The sequence below is a fragment of the Lissotriton helveticus genome, chromosome 5_1 (assembly GCF_964261635.1).
Source record: "Lissotriton helveticus chromosome 5_1, aLisHel1.1, whole genome shotgun sequence".
Lineage (NCBI taxonomy): Eukaryota > Metazoa > Chordata > Amphibia > Caudata > Salamandridae > Lissotriton > Lissotriton helveticus.
The window spans coordinates 1,736,991,009-1,737,012,554 of NC_136065.1; the positions used below are offsets into that span (position 1 = coordinate 1,736,991,009).

The 21,546-nt window shown below is 45.6% G+C and overlaps 1 protein-coding gene across 2 annotated transcripts in view; it reads left to right on the forward strand.

The window, feature by feature from the left end:
- Nucleotides 1–21,546, forward strand: part of TMEM98 (transmembrane protein 98) — a 384,773-nt gene that overhangs the window by 329,144 nt on the left and 34,083 nt on the right. For both annotated transcript variants that reach the window (XM_078645018.1, XM_078645017.1), the window contains exon 7: nt 4,132–4,191. In XM_078645018.1, the coding sequence (XP_078501144.1) occupies nt 4,132–4,191 (60 nt within the window). The remainder of the gene's footprint in view (nt 1–4,131; nt 4,192–21,546) is intronic.

Below are 21,546 nucleotides of genomic sequence, written 5' to 3' on the forward strand. Positions count from 1 at the left end.
CGTGGAACCCTGTGTGAGCCGGTGTAACGAACTAGCCGAGTTTTTTGACTCCAAGGTTAAAAAAATTCTTAACTCCCTCCCCCCACAATTACCAGACAAATCACCCCCTCACGACCTACCTAGACCAATACTCCAAGCTCTAGAGCCCCGGCTGAATCGGTTTCCTCCCACGATAGTAGAGACGCTAGCCCCAATATTACAATCAATAAAAAGCGGATCCCCATTGGACCCCGCACCCTTTAACATCTTAAAATCAGTTGCCCCAACTATCCTGCCTCTTATGGTAAATCTGATTAACTCCTCGCTATCCCATGGCACTGCTCCACTTAGCTGGAAAAAGGCAATTATTAAGGCCCTGATCAAAAAACCACATCTAGATCCCCTTGACCTAAGTAATTTTCGACCGATCTCCCTCCTACCTGGCGTCAGTAAGATCGCAGAAAAATACGTAAATCGCCAACTTTCCGACTACTTGGAGAGCAATGGCCTTCTTAAACCCTCACAGACCGGCTTTAGACCAGGCCAGAGCACGGAGACCGCAATGTTGGCGGTGGTCGAAGAGGCAAGAAAGATCATTGATTCAGGAGGATCAGTGGCAGTGATCCTCCTGGACCTCAGTGCGGCCTTCGTCACCGTCAACCACTCCACACTGGTCCACAGGCTCAAGGAGTTGAGTATCTCAGGCCCTGTCCTATCCTGGCTGGAATCCTTTTTGAGGGACCGTTCCTTTCAGGTTACGGATGGAAATTTCACCTCCAAGCCAACATCCATACACTGTGGGGTCCCTCAGGGCTCATCACTGAGCCCGACCCTTTTTAATGTGTACCTGTCTCCCCTCGAAAGGATTGTCGCCCCATTTGGGATTAAGCTTTTAACATATGCGGACGACACCCAGTTGGTGGTATCCCTTAATCAGCAAGACCATTCTCCCACTGATCTTTATACCTGTCTTAGTGACATAACAAAATGGATGGACAGGTCACATCTTAAGCTCAATAGCGAAAAGACAGAGATCATGGTTCTGGGCAACCAGTCACACTTTCGCCCAGAGTCCCTGTGGCCTCCCTGTATGGGCACGCCCCCTATCCCTAAACATGAAATCAAGAGTTTAGGGATTTGGCTGGACGAGGGTCTTAACTTTTCCACCCAAGCGAGTAAAACAGCTGGAATTTGCTATGGTCTTCTACGGACCTCCAGAAAAATCCTCCCCCTGCTCCCAGCACAATCCCAAAAATTATTGATTCAGGGCCTTGTGATGTCCCGATTGGACTATGGTAACGCCTTATATCTAGGGGCCCCTAACAAGGTGCTGACAAAACTCCAGACTGTGCAAAACACCGCCGCCCGTCTTCTCACGGGGACACACAGTCGCTGCTCAGCCAAACCAGCCCTCAGATCACTGCACTGGCTGCCCATCCAAGAAAGGGTGCACTTTAAAGCCTTATGTACTACCCATACAATTCTGCACAGAAAGGCCCCACCCATACTAAAGGACCTTATTGCCCCTCACAAAACTAGCAGAACCCTTCGTTCTTTACTTGCAAACTTGGCAGCAGTGCCCAGAATTAGGAAAGCCCGCTCTGGTGGCCGACTTTTCTCGTACAATGCCTCCAAATTGTGGAACGCACTCCCCCCAGACATTCGAGCTCAGCCCAACCTTCTTCCATTTCGTAAGGCACTCAAGACTTGGTTGTTTCCCTAAATTCCATTTCCCTCTCAATCTCCTCTGATCTATCACTAGCGCTGGGACGCTCAAGGGCAGCCATGCGCTCTACAAATCTGTAAAAAAAATAAAAATTTCTTTTGAAGAACAGAGAGCTTAGCTGGGCCGGTCAGCTAGAGTTGGAATGCGGAGACGAGCCGATCACAGCTGAAACAGGGATTTATTTCTGATGCATGTACTTTGGATAGTTTGAATTCTACAAAACGTATGCAAAATCTTTTTGCGGTAAAGTTCTCAGCAATAATTAAGGTTTAAAGCATTGATCTCTCTTGTTCCTCAAGACTCAGTTATTGGGATAGCTTCAAAGCTCTCATACAGTGCTCTGTGCATTCTCAAGGTGGAGATGACAGACCACACAGTGTTCACCAGGTCTGTGGGGACTAAATATGCACAACGTGGTAGATAGTAGTTTTATACAACATTTAGCAAAGATAATGGAAGGCTATTTTAAGTCCAGTGGAAGAGTATTGGAGAGAAGAGATGAGTATGTATATGTTCCCAGGCAGTTACACAAAGGCACATACATATTTAAGAAATCTTTCTCTTATTGATTTTGTCAAAGGAATAAGTTAATGGTTTATCTCTAGGTTACTATGCTAAGTGATAAGGTGGTGAAAAGAGAACAAAATGAGGAAACAGTATGTCTAAATAGATTAAAGATCGATTGTTGAAGGTTTACCCGTACATGACAAAGTTGTTGTAATGGTGCAATAAGAGTGCCACTTTGAACCCAGATTCACTGCCACTGAGAGTGGCTACATTCACTGCCCACCCCCAAGTATAGATGCGATAAAGGACTCCATATTTTTTAATGTACGCTTCTACCACTGAAGGGAAAATTCCATGTGCAGGCTCAAAGCTGAAATATGCTTGAAGAAATGAAGGACCTGATTCCATGCACTCATTCCATCCGCTTAATCAGTCGCACTTTTACCTGGTGATCATTGTTCTTGTGTCATCATTTTCACTGACCTACCAATGCAGTATTTTTTGGCAATGGGTGAACTCATCGGTTGATGTAATGCCATGTTTACCTTGTTACCAAGTGGAAATAATGTGCAAACTTGGTTAATGACCACAACAAAGCATGTGATCATGCCCCAGTCCTCCTGTAATCCCATATGCTGATGGGGAAGCAGGACTCCAGGATGCCATGATTCGAGCAGCATAAGCTCCTGCTGTGATGACTAGTGACCCCATTCCATGTAGCAGCACAGACCCGCAACCACAGAGGTTTCTTGAACTTGCATCCAACGTGTTTCAATGAAGTGGTACTTATAGAAAACGAGCACGGGTGAAAGAAAAATATTTTAAAGAAAGTCTAAACCATCACCAAACCAAGATGCTAGTATCATTGATATTCATAAGTCATTCATTGGACAACAGCACATAATCACGAATGACTGACACATTACCAACACCGGGGCTTCTCTCAGTGAATGCTATGCTTCAGCTTTATCGCCCAGGCCACTCCTTCCTTTGGCTTGTGTTATGCTGCTCTTTTCAACTCTGTTTTTTGTACTTTTTGAACTCGTAAAGTCGATAAATGTTGTCAAGTACATTAATGCCTTGTTGTTAGCAATACACATGCAAGTGATTTATCAATGCAGCTCTATGTCATGTGTAGTACAAACGTATGTGCCTAGCCCTGTACACAGCAGGGGCCGGAGACCGGTAACCACGTTTGTGTAGGAATGGGGGGAATCTTTGTGTATAACCGAGATTCTTCTAGGATTTTGTGCTCTGTGGCCTCTAAATGAAATAATGTAAGCACTGTCAGTGTACACAAGCGCTGAGCCATTGATTTTGGTGGAGCTTAAATGTACCTCAAAATGGATGTTGTTTCTCACCTCTTGGCTAGATATGACTATGTTTCTTCAATTGTATGTGGTTATTGTCTGAAAATTATAATTATGGAAGTGGTGCCATGCATAGCTTATCTGTTGGCCCAATTATACTCCAAATAGCTGTTTATATCAGTCGCACACAGACGGTTCTATGACGGAACCTCGTATGCATTTCTCACACATGCCTTTACACCTTAGTCAGTACCCCAACTGTGATTTTACCACACTTTCCTTTACCACGCAAGTCGTTACAGCAGTTTGCCTCAGGGGCGGAGCTGGACTTTGGAATAGTAAAAATTACTTTTCCAACTCCAGTCAGTGTATCAGTAGGGAAGGTGTTGGACTTAAAATCCAACAATAGGCCAGCAACATGTCCCCTAAAGCAGTTCGCTATAGCGACTTGTGTGGTAAAGGAACGCATGGTAAAGGCGCAGTTGTGGTAATGACTGCCATGTAAAGGCACATCGTGGCATTGACTGCGGTGTAAAGTATGTTTCCCCACACAGAGTTCTTTAGATGTGCATGATTGCTGACGATAATTGTGTTCTTCTTTTAATATAGGGTTGATGATGTGGTAAGGTCAATGTACCCGCCTCTGGACCCCAAGCTTTTGGACGCTAGGTAAATTGCTATCTATTTTGAGAATGCATTGTCCTTGTATTGTTCACAGAAATTGCGCTTCCGGATTACTGGCATTGAAATCTTTTTTTTTCCCGAGTATACTGCGTGGGGGTTGTATGTATGTTATGGATGTCTCTAACACAAACCTATGCTTGTGCTCTACAGTTTTTGATGTTACCCTCAAACATTCACTATCCAACAATAGATTTCTTACTAGTATTTCTCCATGTAGCTTTTCTACAAAAAATGGTAGAATTATATGAGTGGATATATTTTACCAGTTGCTGTCATTCCACTTAATGTTACTGGTCTCACCCCCTGACTGATGATGCATATAAACATCTCATGATGTTTGCCATACTATTGTCATCCATGATTCCGTAAGCATGTGGCTCGCTCACAGAAACATTACAGTGTAGGGAATGGAGTCTTAGGGCCTGAATTAAATGTTGGCGGAAATGGTGCTCCGTCTCCGCTGCCTACACTCATTTTCGGCGGCCTGAGTGTGTAAGGGCCATTAGAGGTTTGGCCACATGTCCACCCGTTGTATTTAGAATGGACAGACACATGGCCAGTTTTCACTGCCAGTCACCGCCATTAAAAAAAGAGGCGGTAAGTGGCAGTGAAAACGTTTAAATGACTTCCTTACCATGGGAGAGTGCTACCATGGCGAGGGGCATTTTTGTTTTTTTCTATTTTGTTTTTGAAAAAAAAAAGAAGTTGATGGTTTGATGTATGGTTCCTTTAAATGCAAGAGATGTCAGCAGGGGCAGTGGGCATCTCTAAATACGGCGGGCGTAGTGCCTTCGCCATGGCGGAAGTAAAGTACTCCGTCATGGTGACTAATTACTCCATATGCCTAAATTAAAATCAGCCCCTTAATTCCGAAACACCGTTATTCAGTTGCCCATCTAAATTTCTATGTGTATTGTAGAGTAATATTGGTTTGATTTAATTACGAATTACGAATCTCTAAATGGCTAGGCAGTTACATGTTCCGCATGAAGGACCCGCCTGTTTCTAGACAGTTGGTGCGGCATCATGTCTCATGTCACATAATCGCTGGGCTCGCAAAATGTGGGAGGAGTGATGAGAAAAGCTGAGTCATCTAAGTTGTGTTGTAAGACTGAGATTTATGACAGTTTTTCAACGACACTCCTCCTCAAAATCCACGGTTTCTATCAAGCTATCTAAATTATTTGAATATCTTGCAATGTGAAATTAACTGTGCCATTCTTTAAATGTACCTTCACTGCTCCATGTTTTATGGGTTTTTTTTGTTCTGAAAAAACAAACCTTCATAATGCCTATATCATGAGTGACCGAATTTCCTATTACGTAACTCTCTGCAGCTCAATTCTCAACAATATAACATTCAAACACTTTATCTCCTTTCTGTCTCATGCAAAAATCAAACTGTTGGGGTTCAGAAGTTCCTCATCAGTTTCAGAGAGTATTAAATAAGTTGACATTGGTGGCCATGTTGTAGAATCTGAAGGACGGGGGGCACAGTGTTTGGGGATGGTCACACTGTTGCAGGAGGGGTATGGTCAGCTAAGCCTGAGGTCAGCTGCCTTAGGACGCTGTCTAGGCAGTCACATTTCTACTGTGTACTTTACACTGTCAACAGTGAAAGTATTTACTACATGAATCCCCTTCACATAGTAGATGCATTTGAAAAAAGTGCATTTGGTACGGACTGTGAACGGAGACAGCTGGGGCAAACCCTTAAACTGGTGAAGCTTGGGATGTTGCCAGCAGTTCTAAAAGTTCTGTTTTGTTTTAAAAATTTTATTATTTTTTAAGCTCACATATACATTTCTCAATGAGTTATACTCAAATGTTACAATCAGCCGCAGTCAGTGCAGGTAACAGCGGTGGGGCGGGATTTTGAGGGACAAAGCAGAGGGAACATTAATTAAATAATTAATGTTCCCTCTGTATAGCCCACCGCTGTTACCTGCACCAGCCGCGGCTAGTTACAATTAACAAACATGACTACGCCACCGAATCACCACCCTTTTAATTGTCATACTGTTGTAGCGTAAACTTGTCAAGTTGTGGTTTCTCCTCCCAACCAGTGAAGGGCTCATTCTGACTTGCAGCTCCCCATCTTGCGGTAACTAGAAGCATTGAACCCTCGTGGAAGTCTGATCGTTTTATCTGGTTTGTTGTTTTCAGTTTTTAATGTAATTACTGTTGCTACAGGTTTTAAAATATTGCTGCTATTAGTTTTAAAAATTGTTTCCTGACGTTCGCAGGGAGAGCTGTGTAAAAAGCTCGAGGGTAGTGGGGCATCCCTTTTTTACCAGCACACGCACTTAGGCGGCGGGTCTGCGCTCTAGCAGCTGGAACCCGACGCACGACTGACGCCATAAAAGTGCCAGATGACATGACCGTGCAGGGGATGCGCACAGCGGGCGTGCTGCTGATGCGCCAAAGGCAAGCCCATCTGCGCCCATCCACACCAAATGGGCCCAGGGGGCAGAACCCCTGCCTTCCCTCCCCCAGTCTACTACTGTTATACTAGCTCACAGCTCAAACAGTTAAATAGAATCCCATCGCCAAAATGTGCACACTCGATCTTGATTGAAATGCTTCAGGACAGGTGTCTTCACTGTCGGTTTGAACTTTCTGCACTCTCTGGCCACCCCCACCCCCCCCGGGAAATTATATAAATTATTCCTACTTAACTGTAGATCTTTGCCCAAACATACGGCGGAAATCTCTATGGCCCTGATGTAGGAGGACAACTACCGATCGCAAACGCCTTAATCAGCCAAGCGATTCTTTAATCAGCGAATATGCCACACCGACTCACTATTTTGCGAGGCGCTAAATAAGGAATCGCAAAATAAAGTTGCAAACCTATGTAGATAAACTCACAAATATCGATTTCTTGAAAAATCGCTAATTTGGAGTCGCAAATTAACACTGACTCAAAGCAGGTGGTAACCAGGTGCACTGCATATAAACTTTTATCAGAAGGCCCAGTTCCCACATGTAATAGGGTGTATTGACGGGACACATATACCAATCTGTGTCCCCTCTGCTACTGAGTACATCTACCGTAACTGCAAATCTACACATTCAATCAACGTACAGGTCATATGTGATGGGTCTCACATCATTACCGACATCGTTGCTAAATTTCCTGGGAGCACGCATGATTCCTACATCTTCAGGAACAGTGGGATCTACACCCTTCTTGCTGGGGGTGAATTTGGATAACAATACCTGCTAGGTGATATCGCATATGTGGTGTGTGCATTTATCCTGACTCCATACCTCAACCTATCTACCCCAAGTGAAAGGAGATTTAATGTTGCCCATAAATCTACGCGCAATGTCATTGAACGTACATTTGGACTCCTGAAAAGCAGGTTCTGCTGCCTCTACAAAAGTGGAGGTGCACAGCAGTACCAGCCTCTGATCTGCTGCAAAATAATAGCTACATGTGCCATGCTGCGTAACATGGCCACAAAGAAGGGAACACCCATGTAAATCACTGAATCAGAGGATGAGGGTGAGGATTGTCCACAGCCACATCACAGCAGTGCAGGTGTTGCAGCAGCCCCAGATGGGAGACACAGACGGGCAGAGATCACACACAACTATTTCTGAGTAAGTAAGGAGACAAAGCAAGTAAATGCAATTGTGGTATTGTGTTTTATTGACCTTCAGTCAGGTATGGGGCAGCACACCGCCGCACCATGAAGTCCTCACAGTGCCTCAAAAAACCCCAGCATGGCATAGCATAGATACTTTCCATGCAAATTCACAAATCCCATCATTTGGTCAAATGGGTTACTTCACCCATCTCCCAATGTCAGGTGATGCCTGGTATTATTTTCTGCACCCACGCGCAGCACTGCTGCATTCACTAGGTTCACTGTCCTCCCTAGAGGTCTGTCCTGCGGCTGCTCCGTGCCTTCCACTGCACCTCCTGGACTCCTGAATTGGGGGAGTGATACTGCTGGAGCGTGTTGCCTCTTCACTTTATCCCCCATCCCCCGATCCTGTGACAGTGATTTGCATGGTTTGTAGCACTTCCAAGGAACTGGTGACTGTGACCAACCCCCTGGCGACATCACAGCTGCAGTTGGCCATCTCTAACTGCATGGCCACCGTGCGCCTGCTAAGGACAGAGGTGACAGTGCATAGCCGGTTCACCGCCTTCATGTAACCATCCATTCTCTGTCTGTCCCTGCGCCTTGCCCCACATTCGTTGTCCATCTTGATGCAAAACAGTCTCACAGCCTCTGCCATGTCCCGCATACCCTCAGCCACAGTGTTGTTAAGCAGGATATACCCTCCTTCATGTCCCGCATGTTTTTGTTAAGGGCCACCATCTGGTGTTGCATTGACCGCATTGTTTTGCCTTGCAGCCGCTGCACCTTGAGCATCTTCCCTTCCAGACCTGCAAAAACACTGGACTCCTCTCCCTGTGCATCAGGACTGTGTGCCCTTGGTCGGCGGCGTCCGGCACCTGTGTGGCCACGCTCCATGGGGGACTGTGTTCCTGGTGGCTGTTCAGCCTCTTCCTGCATGGACTGTTGGTCTCCCATGCTCTCCTTCTCTGAGCCCTCCATCTCCGAGCCCTCCATCTCCTGGAGGCTATCCATTGTATACCTCCTGGCTCTTGGTGGTGGTGGTGATGGTGGTGGTGTGCCCTCAGCAGGTGACAGGGCCTTCTCATCCTGGGTGTTGGGCTCCCTGGGTGCCTCCTCCGTCTCCCCTTCTGCAGCCAGGTGCACTGGGTCACCTCTGGATACAGAATGTCCATTTACTCACTTGTCTAGCAGCATTAGCATTTAAAAAAATTTCATGACTGCCAATCAGACTGTCCCCCGCTTACTTATTGACTGATGTGTGTGACATGCATTTGGGTTCAGTGGACTAACTGTTATGCTATGTGTTAATTGGAACTACATCTCCCATGATGCATTGCTGGTTTTTGGCAAATCATGGACTGGAGTGGGATTCATACTGGGTCATTGGGGATTGGGGCTAGGGAGGGGGCACAGCATGCTGTGCATTCATCTTATCTTGTTTGTTGGCTCCTGTGGCGGAGCTGTCCACGTCTCCGATGCCAGTGACGCTCTCCGGCTGGATGGTGGACTCCACCAATTGTTCCAAGGGAGTTGGTACTGGCGCAGTAGATGCCCCGCCACCTGTCTGGTTGGCTTGTTTGAGTCGGTCAGCCACCCTCTACTTGGCACATTGCGTTGGTCGTACCAGCGCTTCTTGAGTTCGTCTATCGAGCGCTGGGTGACGCTGATGGCATTGATTTTTTCCTAGATCACAAGCCAAATTTTTCGTTTCTGTGATTCAGGCATGTGCAGGGATTTTTTCCCGAAGAGCTGAACATGATCCTTCACCACCTCCTCAATTAGTACCTTCAACTCCCTCTCACTAAATTTGTGTTTTCTCTTCCTCTCACCAGCCTCTTTTCACTTCTCCTGTGTGTCCATGGTTGTTTTAGGTGTCTGTAAGGTGGTTTCTGTGCAGCTCCTGGATGTTTGGTTCAGCTCCCTGCCTCCTCCACAGCTTCAGGCTCAGTGTAACAGCATGTGCCAGCCCACTTCCTGGTTGTGAGGTCATCAGGAAGCACCAGATTGGCTTATTCACAAATTAGCAATTTTTTTAAATAGCTGATTCGGTAATGCAAAATCGCTATTACCGATTCGGTAATGGGAAATCGTTATTTATTTTTATCGATTTTTACCAAATTGCTATCTTTTAGCGATTTTTTTATCTACATCGGACTTTGCGAGTTCCTAATTGCGACTCAGTAAAAATCACTATTAAGAATGCGTAATTTGGGTTTTACCTACATATGGCCCTATGTTCTTAAAAGACTCAGACCCGGAAGTCCTGTTCCTCACAGAAACCTGGCTCAATTCCAGATCAGAGCCGGATATTGTCCAAGCACTTCCCCAGGATATTTAATTCAGAGGGTGGACAGAGCGACAGGCAAGGATGGTAGTATCTCTATTGTTTATAAAGATCATTTGACTTGTCGCCTGTCAGGCAGCCCGTTGTCTGACTGCGAGAATACTCACTTCTCAATAGAATTTACCCCCACCTCCTCACTCTCAGGTATTCTTATCTATCTTATCTATCGCCCACTTGAGGTGTCAGCCCAATTTTGCAAATCCATGCTACAAACAGTTGTCAATCTTGCCAGTGTCGCTGCTAATTTTACTCTCCTAGGAGATTTTCATTTGCATTTTGATGACTCCTCAGTGCTCACCGCACCTGAACTAGCTCAGAACCTCAGGGCCTATCAACTGCTTCAGAAGGTCCCGCAAGCAACCTATGTCAAAGGGCACCTCCTCTACCCCATTTTTTCTAATCTGGGAGACCTAAAGGGGAAAGAACCTCTCCCCCTTCCGTGGTCGGACCATTTTTTGATTCCCTTTTTCTGGTCGCTTTCAAGCGCTGTATCACATACTCAACTAACACGACCCCGAATTCAACCTTGGTTCAAACTCTCCCTGGAGTGGTGGACTCAGGAACTCGAAAATACTAAACTGAATCCAGTTCCTAATCCAGTTGCAGCCAACAAAAGCTTTTGCAACTGGAACGAGGGATCACTAAATTTAGTGGTCCCTAAAATATCAATTGAGAAGAAAGCTGGATTTAACAAGTCTGCCTGGTTTTCCTCCAAATTATGTATTTTAAAACAGCAATGTAAAAAAATGGAAAGGGTTTGGAGGAACAATTTCTCACCCGAGAAGAAATTGGAATATAGTGCGGCCATTAGATGGTATAAGGCAGAAATAAAAAAAGCCCAAGCCACCTATTATGAGGAAAAGATCGTGTTAGCCGCTAATTCCTCTAGAGAAACCTTCCTCATTTCCAAAAAGCTACTCAAATTCCCCGGCCCTACGGCTGTACCGGACACCCCAGTTCTCCACTGCAATGAATATGTGGAATACTTCGCAACCAAAGTACAAAACATTCTCAAGCATTTTCCCCAAAATGTGACACTGACACAGTGACACTCCATTCGAGTATACTAATGCGGGTGGGCATACAACTGATCATCAATTGGAGACCTGCACATCGATGGCACAGGAATCATTCCTAGCCATCTTGTCATCAGTAAAAAGTGGGTTGCCATTAGACCCTGCACCTACAAACATCCTGAAACTGGTCACACCAACAATTTCCCCCATTGCCACTTGCCTGATTAATGCCTAACTGTCTACGGGCTTGTGCCCCCACAGTGGAAAAGGGCTATGGTAGAAGCGTTGCTAAAAAAAAAAAAACAATATGGATCCAGCCGACTCAGGTAACTATCGCCCCATTTTGCTCCTCTCTGGAATCAGTAAGATGGCGGAGAAATACGTTAACCACATTCTCTCCACGTTCCCAGAATCCAATCATCTGCTCCATCCCTTTCAAACGGGCTTTTGCCAAGGTACTGAAACCGCCTTACTAGCAGTGGTGGAAGAATCTAGGAAGATTCTTGATTCAGGAGGGTCATCACCTGTAATCCTCCTTGACTTGAGCGCGGCCTTCGACACGGTGAACTATTGTATCTTGGTTCAACTCCTCAGGAGTGCAGGTGTGACTGGCACAGCCCTACTATGGCTACAATCATTCCTTGAAGAAAGATTCTTCCAGGTTTTTGAAAGCAATACCATCTCAAATCCTATTCCCTTACAGTGCGGAGTTCCTCAAGGTTCATCCTTGAGTCCCACTCTTTTTAATGTCTATATGGCCTCATTGGCAGATGATGTATACCCCTTCGGGATTCATATAGTAACATACGCCGATGACACACAGCTGGTTGTAGCATTGAATCATCCCGACCAGTTGTCCAATGACTTCCACTCCGGCCTCGAGGAGGTTGTCAAGGGGATGAGTCTGTCTCACCTAAAACTTAATGTTGAAAAAATCGAGCTTATGATTCTCAGCAACCCTTTAAACTTTAAAGCAAGCACAATGCGGCCGGCTAGTATGGGCCCGGTGCCGGTCTCAAAAACAGAGATAAAAAGTCTGGGAATCTGGCTAGACCAAGACCAACTTTTAAAGCACAGGCTAGGAATACTGCTGCCTCATGTTATGGCTTGCTTAGAATGACCCGCCAAGTCCTCCCCCTCCTACCTTTTCAAGCAAAAAGCTGCTGATCCAGGCATTAATTCTTTCAAGGATAGATTATGGAAATACCCTCTACTTAGGGGCCCCGAACTCATTGGTCACGAAACTGCAGGTTGTACAAAATTGTGCAGCAAGACTGCTGATGGGGACCCCCAATCGTTGTTCAGCAAGGCCGGCATTATGCTCCCTCCACTGGCTCCCAGTGCAAGAGAGAATTAACTGTTCGAGGCATATGGGCTGCAGATGGTACATTTATGAATAGATCGCCATCTGGTGTTGGGCTCGGATGATTGCACTTTGGTTTTCTTCTGGAGAAGTCTTTGTCGTCATAGATGACTCCTGCTCTCGGTGTTAGTGCGCATGGGCATCGGCTCCATCCTTAGATTGTTTTTTTCCGCCATCGGGTTCGGATGAGGTTCGAAGCGCTCTGGACCGACTTCAACAAAGAAGGTTATAACCGGCGCGTATTCCTTTCCAAATCGACGGTATCGTTATCGAACGCGACTTTACTCCATACCGACGCGGTTCGAAGGACGACGACTACGAGAAACTCGACATAGTCCAGCCCGGGGTCCATGGAAAGGACTACATTCAAAAAATGTCCAACGTGTGGTGCTAAGTTCCCACACAAGGACCTACACGAGGTGTGCAACCTCTGCTTGTCCCCTGAACACGAATCCAGGGACTGTGAGGCCTGTGCAGCGTTCTCTTCAAAATCGACGATTAGAAACCGTCGAGCCCGAAGACACGAGGTATCGAGAATGCAGTCACAAGCAATCCCGGAGCTGTTTGAGGACCAGCACCCAGAAGAGGAGGAAGAAGAGGCCGACGAGGCGGGGTCTGAAGCGGACGAGTCTGACGTCGAGGAAATCGACGTCCAACAAACCGTGAGTGACGACGTCCCTTTACCAAAAAACAGACCCCCCACGGTATCGACCCCGCCTTCGAGCCCGGTCAGACAACCGAAAAAAGTTTCCAACGCCCCGCCTTCGAGCCCGGCAACGAAACAGAAACCGAAACACTCGGTCTCCCATCATAGTGGTTCCGGTTCCGATAAACGGACCACATCGACACCGAAGCTCCAAGTCAAGGAAAGCTCGAAGTCGAAGCAGTCCATGTCGACACCGAAGCACGCTTCGGCGTCGAAAACACCCTCGACACCGGGGACATCTTCGATACCGAAGAAATCGGATCCGAATAAAATCTCGGCACCGAAAATACAAATGGACATTCAAAAGAAAAAACACCTTTCGGACCTGCGGTACCGACACAGGAACACGGGACTGATCCTAAACAAAAGACTCTGCTTATTGACCCAAACACTGGCAAGGTAGTCACAGAACTACCTAAAAAGAGGAAGAATGAACATTCGGACGACAAGACTCATCCGAAGAAGAGAACAATGGGGACGAATACAACTCCTCCCTCTTCTCCCAAACCTAGACACACACCATCTTCTCCTCTTCCTCACAATAGGCCAAATATTCCTCCCACACGACCATCTACACCTACAACAGATGTAGAGAGTGACACAGGGGAGGGGGAACATCCTGGGGATGATGAAGACACAATCCCAGAGGAGGCAGACCCATGGGAAGAGTATAATGTAGGGTCAGATAATGATAACGACCCTGAATTGTATCCCTCAAAACCTTCACCTCCTGATGACAATACTGGGTTTGCACAACTCATTAATAGAGCAGCAACATATCATAAGGTAGAACTACATGCAGAACCTCAAATAGAGGACTTCTTATTAGAAACACTACCTACTGCACAAAGAACATCAGGAACACTACCAATGCTTAAGGGCCTTCTGTGGAAAAGTAAATTTTGCCATGTTGTATGTGCCTACGTGTTCCCCATCTTATGTTATATGTGTATGATCGATATGCATGTATTCCCTTCTGATCGATTAAAGACGCAATTACAGTTGTGTCCATCTCTAGTATGCCAGTTTCCAGTCTTCGTGAAAGCAACGAATATTAGGCCCATGTAAACCTACGTTGCCACATTTTACAGTGTGCACGTTAATTCATTGAATTGTCCCCGTTTCTAGGCCTCAAAAGGGCCCGGACTCAGATTCAGCTCCTGTCTCCTGAACACTCTCCGAGGAGCGATACAGCCCCCACCTATATCCCTGACCCTTAGCTTACTTCTTGCCACGCAGTGCCCGGCTCGGCCTGGCTCTGCCTCCCAGTCTGCCAAGAGTATGTTATGTTTCTAGTTATCAGTCCAGCCCTCCTTCTCTGCATTCCTAAGCTACTGAATCGCGTCAATAGTTTCCGTCATAGTCTAGCCTTTATGTCTCCATGTAAGAGAAATACTGTATTAATATTCATAGAATATTCCTCGCACACGCACTACATATAGAATAATGTATGCACCAGTCTTAATGTCTATTAGCCTTTGCCCTGATAACTTTTGGATTCTATCAACATGTACTCTAAACAACAGATACTAGATATGCCTGGGTACATGTCGCTCTGACACTCCAGACTTTAGTCTCCTCTTCTAGCGCAGAAGTCATAGCCCCCAGTTCTCCCTGGTAACACGTCATTGCCCATTTGCGCGCACCACTAGGTTAGAGGTCCCAGCTGCTCAGGTAGCCCCCTTCATGTTTCCGCCCCTTTTATGACATATTCTGTTACGTTTACATCACATGTCTATGTATACGCCCTGTACACGCCTTCTTGTTGCATCAGTTTTGCCCTTATCTTTCACGACTGCTACAAACCCCGCCTACTGCTACGCCTACTGTATTGAATGTAATGCAATTATTTTGATATATATATTGTGCACGGATATTAAAGTTTGCTAGCCAATTCCCAGATCCTGCCCGACAGCTGTCGGGCCCTGCCATCCTATTCCCGTACAGGCTGTCCTGTTCCTGTCCTTTATGCCTGATTAAAGCCTGTCAACTTCAGCTACCTCGAATCTTGACTCTTATTTATTGAGCTACCTGTTTATTGATTATAGTCAAAAATAGATCCGGTAATAAATTATTTATTTACCACATAATGGCGCCCGAATAGGGACTTGCCCTTTCCCCACGCGCCGGAGAAGCCACGCAGGCCCCCTGATCCTCTGCAGCCGTGACGGAACCTTACCGTGCACGTGCAGATATTTCTGCTTCAAGTATCCCTCAGGCCCACGGAGGAGACGGAGGTTGCGGTCCAGCGTCCAGACGAGGCGGTGGAGGAACGCGGCGAGTCCCGACCAGAGCCCAAGCCGAGAGTCCAAGGTCCGAGGTATCCAGAGGCCCACCTGTAACTAACTGAAGTCCGAAGTTCGTCCGTCCGTCGTCGTAGCAGTCTAGTCCAGTCCGAGGCCTTCCGTTCTTGCTGCCCGGTGAGTACCGTTGCTGGGGTAGTATCTAGACAGGGTCAAGTAATTTGTCTCTGGTCCGTGGGTTTGGGTACACAGATCCAACACGAAGTGTCCACCTAGGTGGATGCGGGTCCTGACGTGTCTCTTTATGGGATCGGTAAGTTTCGTACTGTTTTAGCAGTGCATCTAGTCATTCTAGTAAGTTTCTGTTCCAGTAAGTTCTGTTCTCGAGAAAATTCATGTATTCTGTCCGAACTGTTATTATAAATGTTATTTCATGTGTTTTCAATGTCGTGGTATGAGTGATTCGTTTTTCAGTTATTATTGTGTTTATTGTGTATTGTATTGTGTCCAGACTCCAGCCTAAATTATGCCTTTGTTCACGAAGTTACGTCAGTTAAAAACCAGAAAAGGTCTGCTCGAAGAAGCAGTTCCTGTCCCGCCTAGGGACAGTCCAGGTCATTTTATGTATCAAAAGCATGGCATAAGTGCCATATTATATCTAGACTTATGGGTGGAGTACACCAAAGAATTAGAAGAAAAGTATAGATGGCCCGTATCAGGTACGTGGGATGCCGAGTGCATCATGCGAGTAGAAGAAGCATTATGGAAAAAGAAAGCCAGACAGTCCCAGAAGGATGCCATCGAGTTATGGCGCAAAGAATCTCATAAAAGAACCGAAAAAGAAATCAGAAAGTCAGAATTAAGTAGAGAATCCTCAGAAAGAGCCCAAGAAAGGGAATTAATCGAAATAGGTGAACGAGTTAAAGCCGAACAGTCAGACAGACAGGGAAATGCCCTTATTAAGGGTATGTATCCTCTTCTTGCCGAGGGCTTGCCAAAAGCAACCCCGGAAGCACCATGTAATTTTCCGCCGCCATTAGTTCCGATTAAGCTACGTCACAAACCGACCGCAGCTGATATTTTTCTCTCGTCCTATTTGGACGATACAGTCCCAGAATATGCAAATCCTGTTCCGCCAGCTCCCGTAAATAATGTAATTCCTGTTCCTCCAGCCACCGGGGCACCCGTTGCAGCACCTGTTACGGTACCCCCGGTCCAGCCTACAGTACATGTACCCGCTACATCAGTCACTCTGCCAGCACGTACAATACCCGTCGACGATTCTAGTTTAGGGGCCTCGGGGGGAAGTCCTCCTGGAACCCCGCCTCAACACAGACGTGTGACATTACTCGAGCTACATGCCCGAGCGTTACAGCGGTCGCCCAAAAATCAGTCAGTTGCAGATATCAAACGAGCTCTTACAGAATGCCGTTATGATCCAGTCCCAGGCGATGATAGTATGGTCCTGTACTCATTGCGTGTAAGACGGGTGACCGAGTATTTGGACACCCTACCGAATATGAAAGAATATCTAGACAGAATATATCGTTTCATCCGTACAGGAGTAGATCCAGAAGTATTGGCGAAGCCATGTCTCAAAGAAAAGTCGAGATCCAGCTCATGCTTTTAAAATTTCTAATGAATTGTTTAATAAGAGAACAAGATTATCCGGATAAAGATCCGGAAGAAATGAAAGTCCTGACCAGGTGGAGTGACCATATAGCTGAGGGAAGACACAAGACACTAGCTAGTATAGAGAGTATGTACAAGAAAATTCGTAAAGAAATAATAAAGTTACACGAGAAACGAAAAGCAGCACAAGTAAGCGAGAAAGAAGACAACTCTTCTACGGAAGAGGTAGTCGACGAGAATCCCACCAGAATAGCGTATGTAGGTAGAACTAGACTCTCCGACCGACATTCACGCCTAGAACACAAGAAAGTTTTTCCTCCTCCAGCACCAGAACAAGGTTCTCTTGAGCAAGTATTTCAAGCTACCGATCACATTCTGAAATCACGAATCGGTTATAGTGAACTTAGTACCATGCATGAACAAGAATTAGCCCGATCAGCAGTCCGATGGACTACTGATTCTACCACTTTTCCAGACGAAATAGTGGCACAAATGTTTCTGAAACTGCCCCCAGCCGAGCAGCGACTGGTGGGTATGTATATGATCCAGCACCTCATTACACTGTATGAGGGACAACATTCTGATCCAGGTCCGTTACATGATGTTCTGAACGAGTTACTCCAATATAGATGGAGAGGTCTAGTTACCGATTTAATTAGTATCATTCTAGAACAGCGCCACAAATATCGAACGTTTCTGAATCCGCATTTTGTTCATTTCTCACCCCCAGAAAGTAAATCATTTTACATAGATAGACAGCATCCGTTACGAGAAGTACTCCCAGTTAGGACAGCGGGTGGTGAAATGCAACGAGTATTTGTTTACACCCCTATCACAAAGATGGAACTCTTAGAAATGAAGAAATTGATTCCCTGTCACGACAAAGATCCAGCAGGGTTCCATCGAGAATTAAAAGACATGCTCAGAATGGGAGAATACACGTATCCAGATATTATTAAAATGCTAAAGGTCCTGTTGCCCGCAGGGGTATATGAAAAACTCAAGGAAAAAGAATGGGAGGTGGGAGAGAAAAAGATAGATTGGACAGCTCTAGAAGCTGAAGATAAAATACGAGTACCAGGTACCGGGCTTGGGGACAAATGTAAACAATTGCCCGAGTTATTGATACAAGTTTTGCCAAGGTTACTAGCCACAAAAAAGGAAGATTGGGATGCAATCTCAGCATGCAAACAGAAACAGGATGAAGACACTAGTGATTTTTATTCTAGATTTGAAAAATGTTTTATTATTAACAGTGGTTTGAAGACAAGTAGCGAGTCGTACCCTCATCTTTTTGTTACCAAACTAGTCGAGAATTCAAGTCCACAAGTTAAAAATCGAGTATTGAAAGTCGAAAGTACCTGGCAAGCTAATACCCCGTCACAAATGCTCCAGATGCTCCAGTATCACCAGAACAGAATCAGGGAAGAGCAAGAACATGAAAGGAGACGTATGAAAGATACGAAAATGAAAGTATTAGTTGCACAATCTGTTCCACAAGACAGTCAGAAGAGGGGTCCGAATCAAGCCAGTCATCCTGCAACTCCCGTTAAAGGGACATGCAATTATTGTAAACAGCCAGGTCATTTTATAAACGAGTGTGCAGTTCTGAAACACAACATAGCCACTGGTAAAACTAAAGAAAGACCACGTCCGCCTAGACAAGAACAAGTTTCACAGACTTCTCAGTCACCACAGAATGCACAACAGACAGTTCCAGCACCGCAGCCTATCGCTGCAACACAGCACGTTACACAGCAAATGTACCAGTATGCTCAGTCAGAGTATCCAGAGTATCAACAGTATTCATGAAACAGCCTAGAGAGGGAGGTAGGCTTGCCTCTCATCGAGATACCTGTAGATCAAGAGGGTCCCTATGTACACAGTCAAGTATTAGGGAAAGACAGAAAGTTTCTGATTGATACAGGGGCAAGTAGGACTACTATCAGTCACGACGAGGTTCCAGGGGCTCCGCTCTCAGGCTCTAAAAATGTTTCCCTTGGATTTTCAGGAAAGCCAATTGTTAACGAGATTTCAAAACCAGTTTCCCTAGAAGTTGGTCCATTGTCCCGAACTACTGATTTGTTACTTACGAAGTCGTGTCCAGAAAATTTGTTAGGTATTAAAACACTGAAGGAATTAGGTGCAGTAATTTGCTGCTCCCCAGAAGGAATCCGATTGTTTTTGAGAGACTTTAAAGGTCACTATGTATTACGTGATTTTGATCCAAGGTTACTAAATGTCCCGCAGCATCTATGGGCGCGAGGTCCAACTGATGTAGGTTTTATGCACATCACACCCCATCGTGTGACTCTCAAGCAAGGTATAGTCTTGCCACGAATCAGACAGTACAGATTGCCACCTGAGGCTGTAGCAGCCTTATCCAAAATTATTGACGAGCTTATTGCTCAAGGAGTGGTTGTAGAAACTGACTCCAATGTATGTAATTCTCCTATCATTCCAGTCATGAAACGTACTGATCCAAATGCACCTCCAGTATATCGATTAGTGATTGACCTTCGAGAGCTTAACAAATGTATCATACCCCAGTACCCAGTAGTCCCAGATATTTCTTCCCTATTAACAGCTATTGATTCTGAAGCTACATTTTTCACTGTCATCGACCTCAAGAATGCATTTTTCAGTGTCCCCATTCATCCAGACAGCCAGTACCTTTTTGGTTTTTGTTTAAATGGAAGGAGCTATAAATTCACACGAGCTCCTCAAGGTTTCACAGAAAGTCCTAGTATTTACAGTCAAGCACTTAAGAGACAACTAGACAATATTCACATGCCAACTGACACTGCCCTGCTCCAGTATGTCGATGATCTACTGATCACAGCCCGTTCTGAACGTGACTGCGAGCGTGCGTCACTTACGGTTCTGTATTTCCTGGCCGAGCAGGGGCACAAGGTGTCCCCTTCGAAGCTCCAGTTCTGTGTCCAGCAAGTGATCTACTTAGGCCACTTGCTGTCCAAGTGGGGTAGGCAGTTGACACCAGATCGTATCCAGTTAATAGCGAGTCTTCCACAGCCCAAGACACAGAAGGAGGTACGTGCTTTTATTGGCCTCACTTCTTATTGCAGACAATGGATTCCTCAGTATGCATTTCTAGCAAAGCCACTGATACAGTTAACGACACAGGAGGCAGCCGTATCGACTGTCCTCCCTTGGACATCTGAACATACACTTAGTTTTAATGAATTAAAGAAAGCCTTATGCCAAGCACCTGTTCTAGCTACACCGAACTACAGTAAGCCTTTTACACTTTTTGTCACAGAACGTGATGGTACTGCATTATCTGTTCTCACACAAGATCAAGCAGGACAGTACAAGCCTTGTGCTTATTTTTCGAGCACATTAGATCCAGTAGCCCAGGCTCTGCCTGCGTGCCTCAAGTCAGTTGCAGCCACAGCTCTAGCAATCAGACAAAGTGATTCCATAGTGTTAGGACATTCCCTGACAGTACAAGTCCCACATTCCGTGGAAGTTCTTTTAAACCGAACACAGACTCAGCACTTGACAATTGCACGTTTAACAGGTTATGAACTGACATTGTTCCAACCACACATAGAAATCAGACGCTGCAACGTTCTAAATCCTGCCACACTGTTACCGTCAGTTACTTCAAATCCTGCCACACATGACTGTGTGGAAGTTGTTAACACTATGACTAAGCCAAGACAAGACCTGACAGACATTGCATTACCTAATCCCAACCTGACACTTTATGTGGATGGTTCATGTATGAGAACAAGTACAGGAGAACTAGTAGCCGCGTATGCAGTGACTACTGAAACTGAAGTTATAGAAACACATCGTATTGACACCCTGTCTGCTCAAGCAGCAGAGCTAGTCGCTCTGACCCAAGCCTGCATACGTGCCAAGAACCTGAAAGTAAACAAATATACAGATTCACGTTATGCATTCGGAGTCGTACATGACTTTGGAGTGCTCTGGCAGGAGAGAGGTTTCATGACTTCTCATGGAACCAAGATTCAGCATGGTCTCCTCATTCAAGCTCTGTTAGATGCAATACATTTACCGACAGCTATCGCTATCATGAAGTGCAAAGCACATACGAAAGTTACTGACATTATTTCCCAAGGTAACGATCTAGCAGATCGAACAGCCAAGCTTACAGCTCAGACTCCAGACATTCCAGTTAACACGACACAGACACTCACCCCAGATCCGACTACTTGTATGACAGTCAAGGACCCTACACAAGATGTCATAGACATACAGTTACATGCTACTCCTGAAGAAATCAAGAAATGGTCCGAACAAGGAGGGGTCCAGACAGATCAAGGATGGTTGACGAAGGGAAAAGCCACATGGTTTCTCCCCGACTCTATGGTTCAAGTCATTATCAACACCGCACATAGTCCAGCACATCTAGGAGAAAAAGCCATGTTAGATAGTATACAGAACCTT